At 42.8% G+C, this 22,205-nt stretch overlaps 2 protein-coding genes across 2 annotated transcripts in view; both read left to right on the plus strand.

Moving 5' to 3' along the window:
- The window catches only part of PSTPIP2 (proline-serine-threonine phosphatase interacting protein 2), a 15,170-nt gene extending 5,841 nt beyond the window's left edge, over positions 1–9,329 (plus strand). The window contains exons 3-15 of the mRNA XM_031557218.1: positions 936–1,013; positions 1,885–1,919; positions 3,047–3,153; positions 3,900–3,962; positions 4,079–4,177; positions 4,374–4,419; positions 4,848–4,927; positions 5,923–6,021; positions 6,420–6,516; positions 6,816–6,897; positions 7,743–7,777; positions 8,255–8,312; positions 8,495–9,329. Coding sequence (XP_031413078.1) covers positions 936–1,013; positions 1,885–1,919; positions 3,047–3,153; positions 3,900–3,962; positions 4,079–4,177; positions 4,374–4,419; positions 4,848–4,927; positions 5,923–6,021; positions 6,420–6,516; positions 6,816–6,897; positions 7,743–7,777; positions 8,255–8,304 — 871 coding nt within the window. The 3' untranslated portion in view covers positions 8,305–8,312; positions 8,495–9,329. The remainder of the gene's footprint in view (positions 1–935; positions 1,014–1,884; positions 1,920–3,046; positions 3,154–3,899; positions 3,963–4,078; positions 4,178–4,373; positions 4,420–4,847; positions 4,928–5,922; positions 6,022–6,419; positions 6,517–6,815; positions 6,898–7,742; positions 7,778–8,254; positions 8,313–8,494) is intronic.
- Positions 9,330–10,015: 686 nt separating this feature from the next.
- Positions 10,016–22,205, plus strand: part of EPG5 (ectopic P-granules autophagy protein 5 homolog) — a 63,306-nt gene continuing 51,116 nt past the window's right edge. Inside the window, 10 exon segments of the mRNA XM_019610156.1 lie at positions 10,016–10,119; positions 13,123–14,028; positions 14,030–14,062; positions 15,813–16,056; positions 16,905–17,041; positions 17,630–17,737; positions 18,390–18,463; positions 20,461–20,569; positions 21,051–21,165; positions 21,712–21,862. Coding sequence (XP_019465701.1) covers positions 10,066–10,119; positions 13,123–14,028; positions 14,030–14,062; positions 15,813–16,056; positions 16,905–17,041; positions 17,630–17,737; positions 18,390–18,463; positions 20,461–20,569; positions 21,051–21,165; positions 21,712–21,862 — 1,931 coding nt within the window. The 5' untranslated portion in view covers positions 10,016–10,065.

Below are 22,205 nucleotides of genomic sequence, written 5' to 3' on the forward strand. Positions count from 1 at the left end.
TCTCCTGTGCTGCAGGAAGGGGTGGAGCCTGGCTCTCCTAGACCCACTTAAGAGCTGACTGCCAGCGGGGAAGGATCCCTTCTGGAGATCTGCTCCCCTGGAGTCTATCATGTGAGCCCAGGATAGGGTAAGTGTCCTTTTTTCCTACTCTAGTATGATAATTACATCAGCCAAGCTCCTGGATATACTATATCATCTGTATATTCACTGATTGTACACTTGGTTTTCCCTCTCTTTTCCAAGAGGTGAGGGCAATGCAACTTCCCAGAGATGTTTATACGGTACCACCACAAGGTCTGGCCTCTTCAGATGTTGCCTTTAAGGACCAGAGGCAGGCAGGAGAGCATACCTATTGGCTTTAAAAAGTGCTGTACAAGTTTTGAACAGCTGAAACATCCCAGCTGAACTTCAGGCAAGTGTAGGGAAGCTGAGTGTCTATGAGATGCCTGTTTCATTCTGTCACGTTTGTCTGAAGTCAGGCAATCAATGCTTCAAATGGATGGACTGGCAGATACTGATGAGCAAAATGCTGAGAAGGTGATTGTGCAAATCTTGTTCCAGTTGAAAAACAGAGATAAAAAATAGTTTGATGGCTTACCTGGCTGCGTTCATCCAGCAGCTGCATGGTCTGCTTAGTTCTCCATCCCTTGGGGAGGTGGTGGTTGTACTTATGTCAGCAATAAGAAGACAGGGAGGGCAGCTGGCAGGACTTTGAGTGCAGACAAACCAAACTGCAAGTTCCAAGGATGATTTGTGGTGGTCTGGGAGGTAAGTGTCCATGCTGTCACTCTGATGTGACAGCCTGGGATATTCTGCACATTCGCTGTTCCATTATTTGTGGTGAGGGATGTCCTTATGAAACTCCTTCTGCTCTTGTAAGCAAGTTTTGGTTTCTGAAATGAGGTTTTCTTCTCATTTCTCTCTTCCCTCAACAGGGCAGTTATAGAAGAAAAGTATGGCAAAGAGCTCATTAACCTATCGAAGAAGAAGCCCTGTGGGCAGACGGAGCTGAAGTAAGTTCAGAGTCCAGAGGCTTTTGCTTCTACAGGTGTCTGTAATTGGAACAGTGAATGAGGAAGAGAGAGAAAGAAGGGGGCAGGGAGGAAGAAAATAGTGTTGTGATGTCACTGGGACATTACCAGATACTCAGAAATCAGTCTTGTGAATGAATACTTTTCCAGCAACCAAGTTGGAATTCACCAACTTCCCATTAGCTGTTGGCCAACCAAAGTGTCATTGGCACTCAGGAGAGAAATAGGCTGGTGACTGTCCAAGGATCATGAGGCCTTGGGTTTGCTCCTCACCCTTTTTGTGGCCAGAAGGAAGTCCATGTACTTCCTCAAGTCGAACCACGTGAACATTCAAACCTAGTGCTTTGTCACCCTGCATGGATATTGTGGCTGCTGTGGTTGGCTCAATGAGTGTCCCTTGGCATCTTCTGCTTGATATTTTGGTTTGATCTTCCTTGACCACTTGTTCACAGTTTTATATTGGGCTACCACTTTTTTTTTTCTTCCTGAAATCTTCATGACTTTGTCTTAACAGGTAGAAAAGTTCCTCATGTTTTCAAGCACTCACCTCATGCAGTGTGTAGAAAATATTCATACGTTCTGAGTGATACATTTTGGAGTTTGCTAATAACATTTGCTTTGAAACTCAATATTTAGTAGCATCCAATGTTCAGGACAAAAATGTAAGGTCAAATCAAGTGAACTGTGTTGTACTCACTGATAAGTGAAAACCTGGAAGTGTAAGGAGAGTAAATAAACCTGTTTTGAGCTCTGTGCTCTTGAGTGCAGGACTTGCTCTCTCTGCTGTCACCATTGAATCCTGCGCTTGCATCTGGAAGTGATCTCTTCTAATGCTCTGCCTGTGTTTTTTCAGTACCCTGAAGAGATCCCTGGATGCTTTCAAGCAACGTAAGTAATTCTTCTTTTTCATGTGTTGGGACACTTGGCAGTGCTGAAGCCTTTGGGTTATTGCTTAGGAAGAAGCAGAGAAAACTCCAAAACTGTATGATATGGGATCAGGTGTAGGCCGTCCTTTTGGTCCATCTCAGCCCAGAGCATGGAGTTGGGAACAGAGTGTTCCAAGGCATGTCAGAGTGGAACCACGGTGATTCCCTTTTGGGATAACTTGGGCTTTTGAAGCTAGCAGCAGCTTATAAGTTGTGCGGCACCAGGAGCCATCCATGGAGAGTTCAGCTGAGTGTTTTTTTGGACTGGTTCGCCTTGCCCTATTAACGCAAATGTTCAGTAATCAAAGGATCAGAATGGTTATGCTTTGCCCATCTTAGTGTCCACTCCTCACCGTGCATTGCAGCCTGCTGGGGAGGATGCAGCCAGCACCTGTACTCTGAGGGCTCTGCTATCCTGTGCTAAAATCTGGCAGCTGCAAATCCACCACCATCTGTCCTGGCCACATTTGTCAGCTGCCGTGTTCCTGAACTGATGTCATAAATCAGTCCTCCAGCAACTGAGGCATTAATAGTTGTGAGTCTGGAACAGCTTTAGGCGTTGAACTGTGAGCTACAGCCTGTCTTACCAGCAAATAAGCTGCTTTGCTTGCTAGGTGGATGTTTCGTGGTATGGCTGCTCTCCTACTGGATCTGCTCAGTGTGGCACTGAGCATGAGCCAGAGGTTTACTTAGAAATAGCTCTTCTGTGCTCCAAGGTGCTTCTCTGCTAGCCCTCCTTCAGACTGATGCTATAGGGTGTGATGTGCTGAAACATGCCTGAATTAGTCCGGATGAGAAGGGAAAGCAACTGTGCTCATTTTAATCACTTTTCTTAGTATGAGTTTTCCTAAATGAAATGCAAGCTGCAGCATGACTGTGAAACACTCCCTGCATAGGCAGACCCTGCTTGGAAGCTGCTTTGAAAGTGCTGCTGCAGCTGCAAGGGGATGGATCGGGCTGTGGGTCATTGGGGCAGTTTGATCTCACCAAGAAATCTGGCCTGAAAAACACAATATTTTTAGGGATATATACATGCACACACAAATAAGTCTTTTATTTACTTATTTATTTATTTTTTTTCCTTCACAGAGATAGATAATGTGGGACAAGGTCACATCCAGCTGGCACAAACTCTACGGGAGGAAGCAAAGAAAATGGAGGAATTCAGGGAAAAGCAAAAGCTTCATCGAAAAAAGGTCAGGCACTGCACTGGCACCTTCACTACAGGCCATTGTCTCACCTGGTGTCCCACAGACCCTTTTGTGTCCTTGTGCCCATGAGGGTGAAAAAGTTCTGAGCTCCTTCCTACATGTTGTAACTACGCTGTAACTGTGCAGCAACCTCTGACTTCCTCATTCTCACCAATGTCCTTCAGGGTTCTGTGAGGGACAGAGATAGAAAGCATTCCTCCATTAATGCCAGCCTCAATTAGGAATTTTTTTAAGATGTATAGATAGTGTTGTATGATCTACACAGTGTCTGGTAAAATCTGCAAGCTCTTTAACTCCTTATGGATTGAGATTCCCTTGACTGGGAAATGGGGAAAAGCTGTCAGAACCAGAGGCTCCTCAGGACTTAGCAGAGGTGAGTGAGCTTGCCAGTTCTATCTGGAGTTGGTACGGTACTACATGTTGTTAGTATCCATTTGTACAGCTTTTCCACATACACAATGGAAGCTTAGATAGGAGTACAGAAAGATAAATGTTCTGGATGGGTTTTGTGAAGTTTGAAGAGTTGTTATCCTTGCCCATGGCAGCTGGATTGAAGCTAGATGATCTTTAAGACCCCTTCCAAGCCAAGCCCTACTATGATTCTAAGATACTGGAGTACCTAATTCCAGGTAGAGAAAGGTCCTTACAGCCATTGTTCTGTGATCCCATCATATGGTCCATGACTCTTCCTTTCCTAAGCCATGCTGACTCTGGCTCTGTTGTCTTCACAGATAGAGCTCATAATGGAGGCGATTCACAAGAACAGGAATTTGCAGTACAAGAAGACCATGGAGGTAATGCAAGCGTGCTGCTATCTCTTGCCATACGGGCTAATGCTGCTAAAATACACATGCATGCAGCCATATTTGCATCTCATTTGCTTGTTGACTCCATTTGGTGTCTCTCCTAGGCCAAGCGGCTCTATGAGCAGCGCTGCAGGGATAAGGATGAAGCAGAGCAGGCTGTGCACCGCAATGCAAACCTGGTCACACAGAAGCAGCAGGAGAAGGTAAGGAGAGTGGGTGGCTGTGCAATATGGGAAAGGAGTGTCTCCTCTTGCGGATATCCTACCCCCAAGTCCTTCTCTCAGTTCTGGGGTTAGGGTGGCATGAGTGGGCTGCTGACCTTCCCTGGTGGGACTACTCTGCTATGAGTGATCCACCAGGGCTCTCTTATACCTTTCCTCTCTCTCCCATCTCTGGCAGCTCTTCCTGAAGCTGGCTCAGACAAAATCAGCTCTGGAAGATTCAGGTGAGTATGGAGACATAGCATACTGGTTTGGAGGGGGGAGGGAAGGGGAGGGGCATCTTGTGGGATGGGAGGAAGGAGGAGGAAGCTTAGCCATAGATCTCAGATCCAGAGATCCAGGAGGCACCATATGTCTTGAAGAAGCCCATGTGGCCCCACCACACTCCCTATATTCTCTCCAGACATGACGTCAGTCTTGCTGTGGGGCTTTGCATCCCAGTGAATTGCTCACCGTAGAGAACCCACTATTACTGGGTTCTCTCCAGGCCCCTCCAGCCACTTTTGTCTGGACAAGGTACCATCCAGCAAAAAATATATATCTTTAATTAATATTAACCAGCTGAGAAAGGTCCTTACAGCCATCTTTCTGTGATCCCATCATATGGTCCATGACTCTTCTTTTCCTAAGCCTAATTTGGTTTCCCTCATAGACAGGAGTTACCAGCAGAGCATTACTTCACTTGAGAAGATCCGGGAAGAATGGCAGAAAGAGCACATCAAGGCTTGTGAGGTAAGTGTCACAAAATTGTTTCACAGCGCACTGTGGTCCCATGGATGTCCATCCCCTTGCTGCAGAACTTAGGGGTAAAGTGCCTCTGTGTTCCCTTTATGCACATTGGAATGTATTGCAGCTAACCCTGCATGTTTCTCCTGCTTGGCTTCTGGATTCAAGATCCCACCTCTTCAAGGTTTCCACTACGTTATTTTATTTTTCTTCCACCACCTTTTAAAACCAACAGAGTGGAGTCACTTCGTGGTGATGTTTTTGCCTGTTGCCTGCTTGCGTGTTTGGTGCTGCCATCATCTGGCTCAAACAGTTGAAGTCTCAACACCTCTTGACTTGAGGCTACGACCACATGAACACCTAGCAACATCTGTCTTGGATGCTGACACCCTAAATGCATGGAGCATCCATGCCTCTGTTTCCATACCTCCTTGGCTTTTTAAAATTTCTTTACATATGCAGGAGGAAAGTGAGAGGACAGCTGGGACTACAGGACCAGAGTGGTCTCTTCCACATCAGCACAGCAGAGCACTAAGGCCTTCCTGAGCTTAGCACCCAGCTTGGAAATGCCTGGTTGCACAGAGAAACGGTTTATCCTCTGGGCAAGCTAGAATACTTGTGGATTCATAGAATCATTTGAGTTGGAAGGGACGTTTAAAGGCTATCTAGTCCAACCTGTCTGCAGTGAACATCTAAAGCTAGATGTGCACCTGCCCTGCAGAGGATCAACCCCACCTGTTCCTTGCTGACACTGTCATCTTTTTCATGTTATTTGGGGTAGAAGAAGAGCTTAGATGTTTCTGGATGGTGGACTGTGGGGTCATAGTAGGTGCCCTTGCTCAACCCCTTTTCTTTACTGCTAGTCAGAGAAAGCTTTCTAGAACAAAATGTGATTGAGAGGTGAACTTGAATCACCTCAGGACTTGTGAACAGTAAGTCTCCTCAATTGCATTCATGGCTGTACTGGCATGGGAGCCACCAACTTGTCCTTGTCATTGCAGTTCTTTGAGACTCAGGAGTGTGAGCGCATCAGTTACTTCCGCAATGCCCTCTGGCTTCACGTCAACCAGCTCTCCCAGAGCTGTGTCCAGAATGATGAGGTGAGTCATTTTTTCTGCTTTGGATCAGAGTACTCTCCTTTTGAATCTCAGCTGCACACCTGGGTTCTCTTTTCCCATCTTTTTGTCAGGCTGTAGTAACAGGAATGATCTCCTGAGTGCAAGCTTTTCTCATATTAGCAATTGGAAAAACAGGGAGTAAGCAGAACATGAATGAAAATGTGTCCTCAGCTCTCTGCCATCAACATCATACAAAAGCACTCACTTCTCCCCGGTTAAAGAAAATTGTGGTTGAAAACAATGAGACAAATGAAAGGCAGAGGGAGGTGACCTTGCCAAACATTACGCAGGATCTCACCCCATGTGAGACAACTGACTGAATAAGGACCTTTTGGTTTCTGACCTGACGTATAAGAATGCTTTTCATTTTCTTTCTGCAGAAATATGAGGAAATCCGCAAAAGCTTAGAAATGTGCAGCATTGAGAAGGATATTGATTTTTTTGTAAATTTACGCAAAACTGGAAGTTCAGCGCCAGGTAAGAGCTCAGTTCAACCTCCTGAAGTAGCACTGACTTGCTTCTATTCCTCATCTCTCTGTTGTCTTCATCAGCATCAGTATGGATGCAAAAACCACTGATTTTGTAACATCCTCCTCTCGTTCTCTGGCATGCAGCACCAGCTCCTGGAGATAATCTCCTCTTTTTGGAACACTGAAGTTCCAATCAAACATCTTCCCACAGAGAAGGGGGGGGAGAGGGGGGAAGGACAGCTGAATGTTTTTGTTGGCAGGTAACGAATTAAAGCTCTGTACTTAGCTGTTGTTACCTTTTCATAGCTCCTATTGTTTATGAAAACTACTACAATACTCAGAGGAATGTGACTCCTGTGAGAAGTCCAGCTTCTGTACCTATATCAAGGTAAGGCACATAAAATAAGCAATTGGAATTGCTCTTGCAAATTATGCTCTCAAAAAAAAAAAAAAGGTGCTTTTTTTATTTTTCTGTCTGTTGAAAGCTTTGGCAGTATTGCAGGAAAATATTCCCCTTTGCTATGCAGTCCATCACTCTCTACGATAGGAAATATTCCATTAGGCTGCCTGTTACATCATTCTCAGACTCCTCCCCCACCCCCCCAGCTCATCCAAGAGCTTTTGACTCCCACTTGTCTTTTGAGATCATCTCTCCCTTCTAATGTTCTCATGGCTGGGAATCTTATCCTTCCTGAAAGTGCTTCTGGTGAGTATGTGCTCAGATTTTCTCATGCCAAGCCTATTCCAAAATCCTGTCTATTGAAGTTATTGGTGGCTGAAAAAGCCTGGAGAGTATTGAGGTCAGGGTGGAGGAAGGTTCTGCCATGGGGAAGATGAGGATTCAGGGCTAAAGTCTCTTGCCAAGGATGAGTATTCCCTCTGGCTGTCACATTGGGAGAGAAGTCATGCACAATTATGCCTTCCTGATGTCTCATCCTGGGTGGAGGCATGTGAAAAGGCATGCCCTGGGGCTCACCTGTGGCTGGTTTGTCAACGAAGTGCTGCTTGTTCTCCTCTCCTGCACCAGACTGCTGTTGGTGAGCTAGCCGTAACCTGCTTTGGTACCAGTTATTCAGAAAGCCTAGGAGTGCCAAAGCTCTGCCCTCTCATGGGCTCTGGGAGGATGATTTGGGACCTGCAGAACCAGAGCAGTTGGGCTGGTGCCCTTGGATATGAGGGGATCCCATAGTCACTCAGATCCTCAGCTCTGTTTGTTTGTTTGTTTTTGTGCAGGAGGGGGCCTCTACCCACCCCGACCAGTGGGCCAGGTGAGTTCCTTGGGCTTCTGACCCCACAGAGTATCTCTCTGATCTTGCTCTTCCCCATAGGATTACAAACTTGATCTTTCTAAAGGGCTTGCTTGTGGTCTAGCTCCTGTTATGAGTCCAGTCTCCATGGAAAGATGGTGGGAAGTTGGCCACTGACTTTGGATACAAGGTTTAATCTAGAAGATCTGATCAAAGCCCTCTGCATGGAAATTTCTGAAGACTTAGAATGCCCAAACTTGGAGTCTCAGCAGGCTCTTCTCTGTTTAAATGGTTGTATCACTTCCAGGCCACTTCAGGAATGGGATTCTGCAGCGAGACTCAGAATAAACAGGTTCTGCTTTGGCATTTTGGCAAATCAACTGATCTCTCTGAGCACCATTTGTTCCTGCCTCCCATCCCTTTAACACACTTGGCCAGTGCATGTTGGTTTTGCCCTGCATAAAATTCCTTAATACATTTTTGTGCTTTCTGTTTAAGGTGATCCTGATTATGCCACAATTGATGGCTACAGCTTGATACACCATTAATAGCCACTGTAAGTACTAAAGGAAGGGATTAATAATAGACACAGCTACAAAATAAGAATGGTGGAAAAAGAAAAGCCACCATTCAGAAGGATGATACTTGGGACTGATTAGTGGGAAGGGATGATCATGTCAGCCCTCTTGTTCTTGTCTGAGCTGAATCTGTGATTGAGACTCTGATCCTGTTCTGTAGGTTCTTCAGGCAGAAGATACTGTTGGTCTGGTCAGCATGGCAGAATTGGTGTTTTCAGTTATTCCCAGCAACACAGAGCTGCAGCGCTTCTCCATTTCGAAAAAATATTTGAGGACTCTGATAATTATTTGTACATGCAGAAAGTACCTACTAAAAATCTTTTCCTTTGATCAGAAGACTCTTGGACAGATATCCTGTCTTCACACCTGGGGGAAGAAAAGGCAAAAAAATAAAAGATAATGGACTGGGACATTGTCTGAAGAAGGTTTTAATTTCAAGTTCTTGCAATATGCCACCACCTGGGAGAGCCTGAAGCCCTTTTTTTTCCTCCAGAAAAGTAACGTGCTGAGTGGAGCTGTGCAAGGCTTTGGGCATGCTGGCTTGTGTTCAGAGCTAAGGCTGCATTTTGACCTGTCTCTAAAATCTTTCATTAGTAGCGATTAAGCTTGTAATTTGGATTTAATTTCAGTTATATTACTCAAGCGGCTTTTGCAGAGGTGTCCCATGACTTACACTGCGGGTAGGCTGTGCTGTTTTTCAGGCTCATGACTTGTGCTGGTAGGCTGTGCCTAAATCTGTAACACCGGGAGCTGCTGGCTGTATGATCTTCAGGTTGAATCCACATGACTTCTGTGAGTGCCTAAACTCATTAGGTCCCAGAGGTTTACTTTATTTCCTCATGTGGAAAGTATCATAATGAGCTTTAAATTCTGCCCTGCTACACTGTCATGAAATGTACAAGAAAAGGAATGGTTTGTCCTGTGGCTTTTTTTCTTTTTTCCATAAAAGATCAAGTATACAAAAATGCCTGTTGTAGTTTTAGTTCTTTAAATAAATATATATTTAAAATAACAATTCTGAGTTGTTAGTGGATGTGTGGTTTTTTTTTTTTCCCTACACTGTTCTGTTTACTTTCTGTCAGGGCTGAGGCTGCGTTCCTGAGATCAGACGAGCTGTTGAAAGGCAGCTTTCCCTGGCTTCCTGTTTTTCAGCTGAATTTTTCCTTTTGAGGGTTGGAGAGGATCTGTAATTCATCAGACACGTTTGCACAGATTCTGGACATGACTGTACCACTTGTAAGCAGCAAAGCTTCCTTCATAGCTCCTATGGGTTGCTGCTGCAGCAGGGTTAGCGTGGCAACTATCTATCTACTCCATAACGCATTGCATAAATTCTTTTTGAGGATTTTTCAGCTGACAAAGTATAATAGAGGCTGTTAAGCTGAATATTGTTGTCCAAGAAATTTGGACAGAGCTCTCAGACTCAGGGTTTGGCTATGAGTGGTGCTGTGTGAGGGCTCAGTGATGCATTCCTCCCATCTTGGGACGTTCTATGATTCTATGACAATTAATACTGGGGATCCTTTTTAGGGTGGCCAAGCATCCCGCCAGACCCGCATAGAAAAGCTCCCTGTTGAGCAGACCGCGCGCCTGCCCTCTATCCTTTTTATCCCTCTGCGCCTACCGTACCCCATCCTTCGCAGCCGATTGGCCAAGCGCGCCGCCGAGAAGGCGGGCCAAGCAGCTCCTCTTCCGGTTCGTACCCACAGCCGGCTGGGTAGTGGTGGGGACATGGCTGAGGCCGTGCGGGGTCCTCGGAGGGGCCGCCCAAAGGGCAAGGCGAAGGTAGGGTCGGTGACGGGGCTGGGGTGGCTTTCTTAGAGGGTTTCTGAGCGTTGGAGTTTCTCTGAGACGTGGGAAGTTGAGAGCGAAAAGCGTGATGTAACGCAGAAGGGCGTAAACAAGGTTTTTGCCTCACGCCTTGCCGGGTAGCGGGGGCTGGCGGAGTGCCTATAGGCCAGCAGAGCTTTGGTGCGGGTTGGCTTTGGAACGCCCGGAGCTGGAGGCAGGAGGCAGCGTGTTCGGCGTCTCTTCAGTGTTTGGTGCTGCAGCTGTGGCTGCGCTTTCGTTCTGACCTGTGCTCCCTGCCCTTGCTTGCTGCAGCTTTGGTTTCTCCTGGAGCTGCCCTCAAGGGTTGAGTCGAAATGGAAATGAATTTCTCCAATCAGCTGTCTTCTGTGTCACAGAGTGTAAATTGAAGCTGTGCTTGGTCAAAACTTTCTGAGACAAATCACAGGTACAGCTGTGATTCCCGAACTCCAGGCAGCTAAGAATTCAAGGAAACGTTTTTCCTTGAATGATATTTCCCCATGCCAGCATGGTCAGCATGTCATAGTTTCTGTTTTGATTCAGCTCCACAATTTGTGTCAGGCAGTCAAGTTGAAAGATTGCTGTCTGGAGGAATCATTCTCCCAGGAAGGGAGTGAATCACAGGTGGTGGACAGCTTGTTAAAAACGTGTGCGGTGATGGCAGTGGCCACTGCCCTTTGCTATTCCTTCCAGGTGTAATTAACTGCTAAACAATTCCTGGGTGATGTGTAGTGAAGTGTTGCATGTGAGAATCCACAGTGCTTCAGCATTGCACGTGACCTATTGCTGATGTCTGTGTTGCTGTTGTTACAGTCAGCATCCTTTTGAGGACTCATCGGGAATGCTGTGCCCTGGTCTGGGATCCCCAGCCCAAGAGGAATGCAGTGATGTTGAAGTGGGGGCATAAGAGATCCATAAGATGCTCAGAGGGCTGGAGCATCTCTGCTATGAAGACAGGCTGTGAGAGCTGGAGGTTTTAACTCTGGAGAAGGGAAGGCTCTAGAGGGACTTCCAGTACTTACAAGAAGCTTATAAACAGGAAGAGACTCACTTTTTACAAGTCTGGTAGTGACAGAACGAATGAAATGATTTTAAATTAAAAGAGGGGAGATTTAGGTTGGATGTTAGTAGGAAATTCTTTACTCAGAGGGTGGTGAGGCCCTGGCACTGCTGCTTAGAGAAGTGTGGCTGCCCAATCCCTAGAGGTGCTCCAGGCCAGGCTGGGTTGGGAACTAGGTTTAAGGTTCCTTTCACTCCAAGCCATTCTGTGATTCTCACAGAATCATAGAACATATGGGGTTGTTTGAAGATGAAGCCTGAGCTGCAAATCACATCAAGGATGGTTTCATTCCTGTTCCTTAGCAATGGTCATAATCTTTTGAAAACTAGATAGCCTTTGAATTTCCTTCCAATTAAAGCCATTCTGTGATATGAGAAGCCAGAATGTGTGCAAGCTGGGAAAAAGGCTGGTTCAGCTGAGCTGCTGTTAGGGAGAGGAATGAAGCCTATGGTGGCCCCAAAGTTGAGCTTGCCCTGCACAGGTAAACAACAATCTGATAAAAAGTCAGTGAGGTGCTAGAAGCAGAGGACTTGTGGCTGACCATGCATCTGTGAGCATCCCAATGAGTAGCACTGAATTATTGCAGAAGTGATTCCTGGAAAATAGTAGGTCTCCTTATGGCATGAGGTGTCATTCACTGAAAATAGTGCACTAAAATGCTAGACAAGGAAGACAGCTAGGCACAGGGTGTGTTTGTTGAGCAGGTGCCATTTTTGACTTAAAGTATAAACCTTCAGAAGCAGACTAAAACCTCAGAATGCATGATTTGCTTTTTTGTTGGTGCAGGACCTGATTTATCACATCCTTTCTCAGATGAAAAACTTGTTAACACGATGACATTTTTTGCTTTGGAATGCAAGAACTGAAAGGCACTTCATAAATTTTACAAGTTTTTTTTTTGGTCTAACAATAGCATTAGAGTGTCAGAAGTATTTTGTGATCAGGAGTGTTTGCAAGTTTAAACGTAATGGAAAGTGCAGTCTGAAAGCAAAGCTACTCTATTTACCATTTTGTGAAGAAGCTGTGAGCATGTGGTTAAAATCAAAGTAGGCTTGAGATTGCACTTTGAAAGGGCCTTGCCTTCTCATAAGGCAAAGTCTTGTCAGCTGCTTAGAGAAAGTTTGTGTGAAGTTGTCACTAAGTTTGCAAAGCTGTCATCTCTTCTTCAATCTTGGGGGGGTATTGAGAGTTTTCCCTGTTTTTAGCTGTGCTCTCTGTGGTGTTATCTGGGTCGCCTACAAGCAGAGTGGGCTTACCCAACTCTTCACAGTTTTACTTCTAAGTGGCTAAGTCCACACAAACCACTTGTAAGTGTACATTTAGCAAAAATCTTTTTTGAGTTACCTTGCTACATTATTTCCCATGCTGTGCTTTGAGAAGGAAACCACTGATACATCAGGCTGGATTCATGGGAATCTAAATCAGATAACTGGTTACAGTTTTAATGTCACTTCTGAGTCGTGACTTGTCTCTGATCTGTGATGCCTGTTTTCAATAGGTATTATTTCAGGGGTTGTATTTGGTGTAATTAGAAGATGCATTCTAGATCTTTCTTTGTTCTGAAATTGCCTTTTGAAAATAATTTTCTGGCCACTAAGTAATTCTATAAAACCTGAGGTGAATTTCTTTTTGTTATGTGGATTATTTATAAATTGGTGGAACACCTTGTTCTGAGATGTCTGTGGCTTTTCACGTAGAAATATTGAAATGTCTTTCAAGAGCTGACCAAAAAAACAGATGCTGATGCACAGTATTTGAAGGTCAATTAAAGACCAAGGATCTGTGTGGTGTTATTATTTTGAAAATTAACCTATTAAGATGCTTTTAGAGTTGTGGTGTTGACTAATGGTGTATTGGTGGGGTTTGGGACGTGAGGAAGGAGGATTTGCTTGTTAATAATGCTATTAACTTATTTCTAGGAGAAGAAGAAAAGAAGTAATGAGGACTCCCAGATACAAGAGCCTGATGATGTTTTCCTCCCTCCTGTGTCAGAAATGTCTTCTCAGGCCCCTGAAGTGCAAGTGGAGCAACCAGGAGAATTCACAGAAATTAAGCTCAGTGATGAAGCAGAGCATGGAAAAGCTGCGACTGATTTGTGTGACATCTCCCTCAGTAATTTAACTTTAGCAAGCCAAGGATCTCTGACAGCAGCTGCAGAGCCTTCAGCAGGTGGAGAAGAGAGTAAAGCTGGTCCTTCACATGAGGAGTGTGGAGGGAATGTTGAGAAAAGTAAAAAAAGCAAGCTGGACAAACCTCCCAGCTTTGTGGAGGTGGTTGCTAGTGGATCAGAAAACTCTGATGTGTTGGGCGATTCCTTTCATTCCAGTGCAGCTGCTTCTCAGGCAGTAGTGGGCATTGCAAGGGGCAAAGAAACTGAGAATGTACAAGATGCTAAAAGTCCTCTTGTCAGTTTCTCAGAGAAGCCTCCTTTGAGTCCCTTGCAGCCCTGTGAGAAATCCAAAACACGTGTTCATCGTTTGGGGTTGAAATCACTTTATCCAGACTTGTCCACTGAGTTGTCCTATGAGAGACCAACCATAATGGCAGTCAAACCATTGTTGCACAATGAAAGGCTTTATCCAGAGCTGCCAACTGAACCTGAACTCATGCCTTTTACCAGAGAACAGCTGAAAATTTTTGAACCCTGTTCATGGCTTGAGAATGTTGACTCCTATACAGAGGAATTTGAAAGTGTTGCTCATCAGGACAGGCACGAATTTTATGAACTGCTCCTGAACTACATGCGCTGCCGGAAGCAGCTTTTGCTGGCGGAGGTGGAGCTGCAGGCTATGATGACAGACTGCCAAAATATTAAGGGGAGGTTAGTGGACTTTTAAAGAAGAACAGAAGACTGTGCAGGTGCTGTTATGAAGCTACTTTTGAGGGATAACAATTTGGATGTGATTCTGAACGCTTCTTTTGGCCACTGTTCTGAAATTGATGTTTGACTTTGCTTTTTTCTTCCACCAAACCCAGCTTTGAATTTCAGAGTATCACCCTGTTGCAATTTAAGACAGTTTGTTGTTTGATATAAAATCAAGTGTAAGGTGTAGGATCTATTTTATTGATCTCTTTCGGATCCAGGCTTGTGTTTGAGCCGTGTCCGTCAAATTCTGCCTGTAATGTTGGATTAAGTTTGTGCCACAATACTTGCAGAAAATGGAAGATGTATGTAGTAAGATGGGGCTGTCTGTAGAATGTCAGAATGACCATAGTGGTGATGTCCCATCTGTCTTGCTGCCTGTGGTGATAGTTTTCATTGCCATCATTCCTGGCTGTGTCCCACTGTCAGAGGTGCAGATGTTGAGGAGTTGGAGTCATACGGTCTTGCATGTGACCCTGTTACTGGGAGCACAGGGTGTGCGAGGTACTTCCACCTTCAGGAACAGCTGCTCCACGTGTGTGTCTGTGGTTACAGTCACTGCTGTGGTGCTCACGTAGTCCTGTAGCATTGCTGCTTACAATCCAGAGGGGATCTGAGGAACTTCAGAGGAATGTTCCCCCCAGACTCATTCAGTGTAGTTCATTTTTGGAACTTTATGGTTGTTGTGGGAGTCAGTGAAATAGTTCTGGTGCTCCTGTGCTGTTTCTAGCCAGCACATCATCCAAATGGCTACAAGGTGTTAAATACCTATGTATGTGGTGGTTCTCACTATTCCTGTGAATACACATCTAAAGCTAGTGCCTCTCTTGTGCAGTTCTTCAGAGTTTAATGCTGAGTGATGTCTGCTGGGCAAACTGGAATCTTCTTTTTACTTGGGATGTAATGGACCTGTATCTCTGAACCTCACTGGACTCTCAGCTTTGTGCTGTTAAGTTCCTACACGGAGGGTGCTTTTGGCTTCACTCTTAATCCTTTTTGTGCATTTTATGGTTGGCTAAGCTTGCTGCCTGCTTTATTCCCTCCTGCTTCACTGTTTATTGCATATCCAGAATAATTGTTTTCTGAATACTAATCTAAAATTCTTATTCTTACAGTTTAAAAAATACAAGACTAAACTTCCAAAGTGCATGACCTGAAAGTGTGTTTTCTGGTTGCATAAAAGAATAATAGGGATATTATGTGTCATGGCTTTCTTTAGCTGAGGAATTGGAGATAGGAAGAATAGAAGACTGTTCTTATCTTCTAATTCTAGTTTGGGAAGATGAATGCAGTTCATTTCAGAAACCTTAAACTAATTATGGGGAAATTGCTATAAATACAGGGTTCTGGGAGTTTTTAAAAAAGATTTTACTTGTTCCAGTTTAAAATATCAGATTTAAATACTTATGGGAATCTATAAACTGCTGATCATGATCATGTACAGTCACCAAGAGTAGAAGGATCCGAGTTTGTTCACATCTGTCAGTGATACGGGCAGGTCACTTCATGTCTGTTTCTAAATTTGAGTTGTTGAGGGTTCATAAGAATAATTTTTTATGAAGTCCAGGATATGTGTCTTCATTGCATTCAGTGTAGTTCTGAAAAAAATGTAGAATGTTCCCAAATGTTTGTGTGCCTATAAACTTTGAAATCTGCTGAGGGGAGAGTTATGTCTGGGTCACTTTCTGTAAGCACATTTGACTGAGTGACAGAATCACTTATGTGAAATAACTGCTTTCTTTTCAGGGTGTCTGTGCAGATCAGTGCAAAGTGACAGGTCACCATCGCTACCAGACAGTGGAGATGAATGGAAGCGTGTTGGGAGAACTGAAAAAGCTGTTTGAAGCCAAAGCAGAGCACGTGCATCAGACACTGGCACTGCACTCCTACACGTCAGTGCTGTCTCGGTTACAAGTGGAGTCCTATGTGTACAGGTTGCTCAACAGTTCCTCCCTGCTGAGATCAGTGGCTCTTCAGGAGCAAGAACTAGGTGTGTTCTTAGTCCACTGCCATGCTACTGGGGCTGCCCAGCACCTTGTTCACATGAAGTTTTAGAGTCTTGTTGATGGGATTTGTGTACTGGTGTGTAGCTCCACTGATATAAAAGCCTGTTGATTTTTATGGAGGGATCAGTGAAACGCTTTTCTCATGTAAGAACTCTAGTTTTATTACCTTATTGTCCTGGAGAGTGGAAGTTGAGGGTAGGATTCCCTTCTGTCTAGGCTATATACTGCCGTGGATTACTCTAGAGGAACAGCAGGTGGGATGTGACACCTGGAGCTCAATCTGTTGTTACCAAAGGTGCCATATAATAATGCAATCCCTTTTCCAAACTGATGATGCACAATTTTAGAAATAACTTCCTGCTTTACTGCTTTTGGAAGGCCGTTTGAAATCTTGCAGCTCTAATACTTGAAAATCATTTTAGTTTTCATCCTATACATATTACTTATTTGGGTTTCTGCCTATATCATACTTGGGCTAAAGTAGGAATCTCTCTGATACTTATCCTTCTTTGACATCTTTGCTTTGTCCTCCACCTCCTGGTTGGTTTATATGTGTAGTAAATGGAGATGCTTATAAAATTTATGTTGAGGGAAGGCTTTTTATGAGAGTAAATGGAGTATTCTTGTAATTAGCCTTCAATGCTAGATTATAAGATTAAAGTTTGCTAAGTAACTGTTCTTTGTCAGTTTTAACAAGCAGGTGTGTTAAAATATTTTGGTGTCTACAGATACAGAGAGAAGGTTTTCTATAAAGCCTCAGAACAACTGTGTGCTCTACTATTCTGAAAGCTGTTGGTGAATGCTCCTTACTACTTTTTTTTTTGATTTACAGTTTCAAAACAGTCTGAAAATCTTTCTTCAGACTTGAGCCACTTGAAAGAGTGTATCAGCGTTCTCTTCAGTTTCACTCGCAGAGTTATTGAAGATCCTCAGTTTAAGAGTGACCTTCTCATGTGGCTGCAGAGACTGGTGAGGGTGTAAGCAGGGATGGAGCTGTTAGATCCAACACATGGGATGAATTACAGAATTAGTTCTGAAAATGCTATTGTTTTTCCTGCTGACCCATAAGCAACTAATTTTTTGGCCTTGTGCTCTTTTGTGAGCAGAATGTCTTACTGGATTAGAATGAGTTCCCTGGTTTGATGAAGTCAATGAAGGTCAACTGTAGTAATGAGGTCTGGGATATGAGCAGACAACACTGTGCACATTGGATTTAAGTTTATTTTTTATAATGCACATGGAGTATTAATGCTTTTACTTATTTTGTAATTTGGATCAGCATTTTTGAGAAACTTCTGTTCTTGCTTATTTTTAAATGAGAAAGTTTTTAATATAGTTATGATTAATTTTCTGCACTGTAAGGAATGATTATCTTATGGCTTATAAGTCAGGCAAACAGGTCTTTAAATACTGTTCTACTGTAAGATGCTCTGGAAACTGAGACTTCTTCGAAAATGTGAGAGGAGAAAGGAAAATGCAGTATTATCCTACTTAGCAAAACTATAAATGAATTAAACTTGAAAATATTTACAACAGTCCAATATTTTTTTCCTTTAGGTTTCAGTATTGCAACGAATTGGCTGTCCTGGTGACCATCTCTTCCTTTTCAACCACATCTTGCGTTGTCCAGCTGGGATTGGTGAATGGGCTGTTCCATTTGTTCAGGTGTGAATGTTTAGTTCTTTGGTTTTGGAAGGCTGGAATGGATGAGGTGAGATTGGAAGCACCTCTCTGTGTAAGTTACAGGAGTTGAGAAAGAACAGTTTTTACAGCATGTCCATTGAAACTGAAAAGTTTATTAGCTGGGTGATTTTGAAGGCAAGGAAGAGGTTTCACTTCGTATGGTTTAAAGAGGGCACACATGTTCACAGGCATTGGAAAGGGAAAGACATTGGAAATCTAGCCATAAGAAAAGATCCCCATTGTGCTAACAGGGAAAAGGCAAACAATGAAGTAAAAGGGTCATTGGAAGTAGCACTGTAACTTCCCCTTTGCTCAACTCCTAGCTTCCCCGTTGGTGCCAAGATGTATATGGGAGGGGCAGAGAGTTGTTGTTTTGTGGTCCTCTTGGTGTTTTTTGTCCTTATTTAAATTCCTTTCAGTAAGTACTTCACAGTAGTACCCAATACTGTGCCATAGCAGCACTACCTCCTGAATGTTGCAACTGTCTTTTATGGATAGTTTTCGGTCTGAACAAGAAGCTAGTAGAAAATGTGAAATGAATAGGAATTTTGCACTTACAACTGATTTTCCCATTGTTTTACTTGGACTGTAGCTTAGATTTACTTAGGTCTTTTATTTTTATGTTTAATTGCAGATCAAAGTCTTGGATAACCCATCCGGTGTCTTTCATTTCATGCAATCTCTTGCCTTGCTTATGTCTCCTGTTAAGTAAGTATGAAAATAAAATTTTATAAAATTCTGCTGACTTAGGAGTAGAAAACAACCGTGATAGAAAATCTTTTTTTCCACACCCCTGAAAGTGCTCAAATAGATTCACAGCTAAAGATTTTTACTCATTCACCTTGAAATACAGCCATGGCAGTACATTCTCCTTCTGCACGAGATGTGGTTAAGGCTTGCTTTTAACCGTGAAATAACTGTGACTGCTGATTTAGTGGTTATTATTTTCAACTGTGAGTTCTGAAATGGAGTTCTTGCCTTGCATGATGACCTGTTCAGAATACTGTTTCTGCAACGGATGGCCTTGAATAAAGTGGTTACTAAATTGGTGTAAATGCTGGTTGTGTTTCTTAATTTTTTTTCATGCTTTTTTAAATCTGGATGGAATATATGGTGCTTGGAGGGGCTAGCTACTGAAACCAGTCATTAGTGAAATCTCCTATTATGTGCTTTAGATAAAATGTATTACTTACCTTGACTCTCTGACTCAGATCTTAATGTCAAAGGAGCAATCTGCTGGTATTTAGGGTTTTGTGAACTTGATAGTCTGATCCGGAGTTAATAGGGACTTCTGGCTTGTTGTAGAATATAGTTTTAAAATGTTTTGTTTTCCATTTCCAGTTTAGAGCTTTTCTCAGGAAACAAGTGAGTCTTTAGGGCATGTGTGTTGCTGGTGGGTTATTAGCATGTCCTTCAACAAAAACTGATGCAAAACGTCTAGAGTGGGTCTCTTAACTGTTCATACAAGAGCATGGAGACTCCACATGGCTTTAATGTTAGAGGTCTGACATTTGTCTGGTACAGCACCTGTGTATCAGGAGCCAGTTGAAATTTTAAACCCAATTTAGAATAGGCTACTAGTGTTGTGAAATTTGCAATTGTGAAACTGGTATGTTTCTATTATCAGTGTAGGTATTCAGAGGGTAATATGGTGCCAGAATTTTGTTGCTGTGTGTTCAGAGTTCTGCCTACGACATTCCTACTTAAAAGGGAGTTAGGTGTTACCATTTTAACTTCTTATATAGCCTTTCTTTATGTTTGTTTAACTTGCTGGTATATATTTGAAGAGCTAAGGATTTATGTGACAAAGAGTCTTAAAACTAGTGTTCCAGACTCACAGAAGTATAACATGGAACTGGAGCTGGCTTGATATGAAGCAATTCTTTCCTGGAAGTTCTTTGGTTGTGGATGCTCAATGTACTAATGTTGGCATGGTGTTAGCTAATGCAGCCTTAAAAGTAGTATAGTGAAGCTGACCTGCACAAGTCTTGTAGGACATCAGATTATTTAACATACTTGTTAATTTCTTGTTGTTTAATTTGATTTGATTTGTCTTCTCGGATGTGGGTTAACCCCAGAAGGCAGCTAAGCCTCACACAGCTACATATTTCCCCTGTTGTTGGAAGGGAAAAAAGTAAGTGCAAAATCTTGTGGGTTCAGATAAAGACAAATCAATAGGTGAAGCAGAAATTGTGCAGTGCATGCAAACAAAACTAAATAAGGAATTCATTTCATACTTCCCTGCTGGCAGGTAGGTGTAGAGCCATTTCCAGAAAAGCAGGACTTGTTGTATGTAGTGTTTATTGGGAAGACAAATGCCATCATTCAGAGCATCCTCCCCCCTTTCTCCTTCTTTCCTCCAGCATTTACAGCTGGGTCATGGCACTGTAAGGTGTGGGATATCCTGTTGGTTCATCTTGGTCACCAGTTCTGGCTGCCTCCCCTCACAGCATCTGGAGCACTCCAAATTGGCAGGGTAGCATGGGAAGCAGAAAAAGCACTGTGTGAGCATTGCTCTGCAACTATAACATCAGTATTTTACCAAGACTGTTATCGTTGTTCAAAGCACAGCACCATAGAGGCTGCTGTGAAGAAAATCAACTCTGTCCCAGTCGAAACCAATACAGTCTTGTAAGGAAAAGATAATGAAATTCAGAGTTTTTAATTTTCTGATTTCCCTAAACTTGATTTTTATTTTAAATTAGAAATCGGGTGGAGTTCATGTGCCATATGAAACCAAATGAAAGGAAAAGCTCCTCTTCCTCTGGGAAAGAATCTGGAAACTGGACACTGGTAGATGAAGGAGGAGAAGAGGTACAGCAGATGAGTTTTTTTTTTCCCTTTTGTGCTTTTATGCAGCTTTACTGTATTGATCTTGTGAAATGGTGTAAGAAAGACTGACTGTTGTTTAGTGGCATCATATGAAATTCAGATATTTTTTATTCTCCTTCTACCTCTGTAATGTAAAAATAGATAATCATGGTAGAAAATAGAGTTTCTAGGAATGAATAATAACGATGGAAATAAATTTAAGGGGCTGTTGCATGGAAATAGTCCATTTGAATTCTGCTTCTCTTCATAAACCACATTTCTGAAAAAAGCATTTCTAGTTCTGTTTCCTACTTGATGAATACACAAACACAGCCAGGAATTTTGGAGCTTATATATGTAGGAGGAAGAGTTTAGTTATACTTTGTTTTGCTCCCTCAAGTAAACTGGAATTAGTGCAGATTGTGAAGCCCTTTAGTGTGCTTTTTGATGGAAAGCAAGTTAAAGTGACTGAGTTTATCTACAGGATGAGGATCCTGAAACAAGCTGGATTCTGCTTTTGGAAGATGACCTGATAGTTCTGTTGTCCCAGTTTCCATTTCATGAACTGTTTCAGCACTTCCTTGGATTTAAGTCTGCAGGTAAAACAGCTGTTTTTCTTATGGTAATTGTGTTAATGATTATAAAGGCCAGGAATACTGCTGCGTTATGGGAGTCTCTGATTTGAGGTTGTAATGAACACATGCAAGACTAAACAGATAAGGTAGAAATGTATGATATTTATATGGGATAACTTAAAATGTTACAGCAAGACTAGCAAGCAAAACACTAGAGTCCCTTAATGTTATCTTCTAACTGTTTATCCTCATAGATGTGCTTTCAGAAATAATTTTTCCTTCTTGCCTGCGAGCTGTATTGTACTGTGACTGTTCTTCAATTATTTCTTCATTCATGTTAAATCTGTGGACTGTTACATAAAGCAACTGGTTGTTAGAGATTTTAAAAGCTGCAGACTATTTGTACTTTCATACTTAGCAGGTATTTGTTGTCTGTTTCATAAAGGAAACATAAACCTTAATCTTAATAAACAGTGGAAATGATTTTTGTTGCTTTGAGTGTTTCTGAAGGAAAGAATCCAGAACTTATGCATGTTTTTTGAGACTTAACTTCTTCTATCTTGCTCTCAGGTACTTATTTTCCTGAAAAAACAACTCCTCAAGAGATGATGAAGGTTTTTGCTTTTGCAAACTCCTTGGTGGAGCTTCTGTCTGTGGGATTAGAGACATTTAACAGAGCACGATACCGACAGTTTGTGAAGCGAATTGGTCAGCTGATCAAGTAAGGGAGTATCTCCTCTGTGGTATAGTTGCATCTTTTTCATACATTTAAAATTTAGGTTTCCTTAATGAATAAGCTAGCCAGGAGCTGGTTTTGGTTTATTTTTGTTTTGACACTTAGTTGGTTTAGGATTAGCTGGTCTGTTATCTGAAGTCCCTGCGTCCTTTACTTGAAAACTACCTGTGAAGTAAAGAGCTGCAAAGTCTAAATGCTGTAGCTGCAGAAGAGAGCCAGGTGGACTGTGAAACACCAGCAAAGTTTCTTTAATCTTCCTTTCCTACAGATTGTGCTACTGCTTACTTGCAGTTATAATCTAGAATTGTTCTGGGTTTAAGTTGGTGGT

Source organism: Meleagris gallopavo, chromosome Z (genome assembly GCF_000146605.3).
Source record: "Meleagris gallopavo isolate NT-WF06-2002-E0010 breed Aviagen turkey brand Nicholas breeding stock chromosome Z, Turkey_5.1, whole genome shotgun sequence".
Classification (NCBI taxonomy): domain Eukaryota; kingdom Metazoa; phylum Chordata; class Aves; order Galliformes; family Phasianidae; genus Meleagris; species Meleagris gallopavo.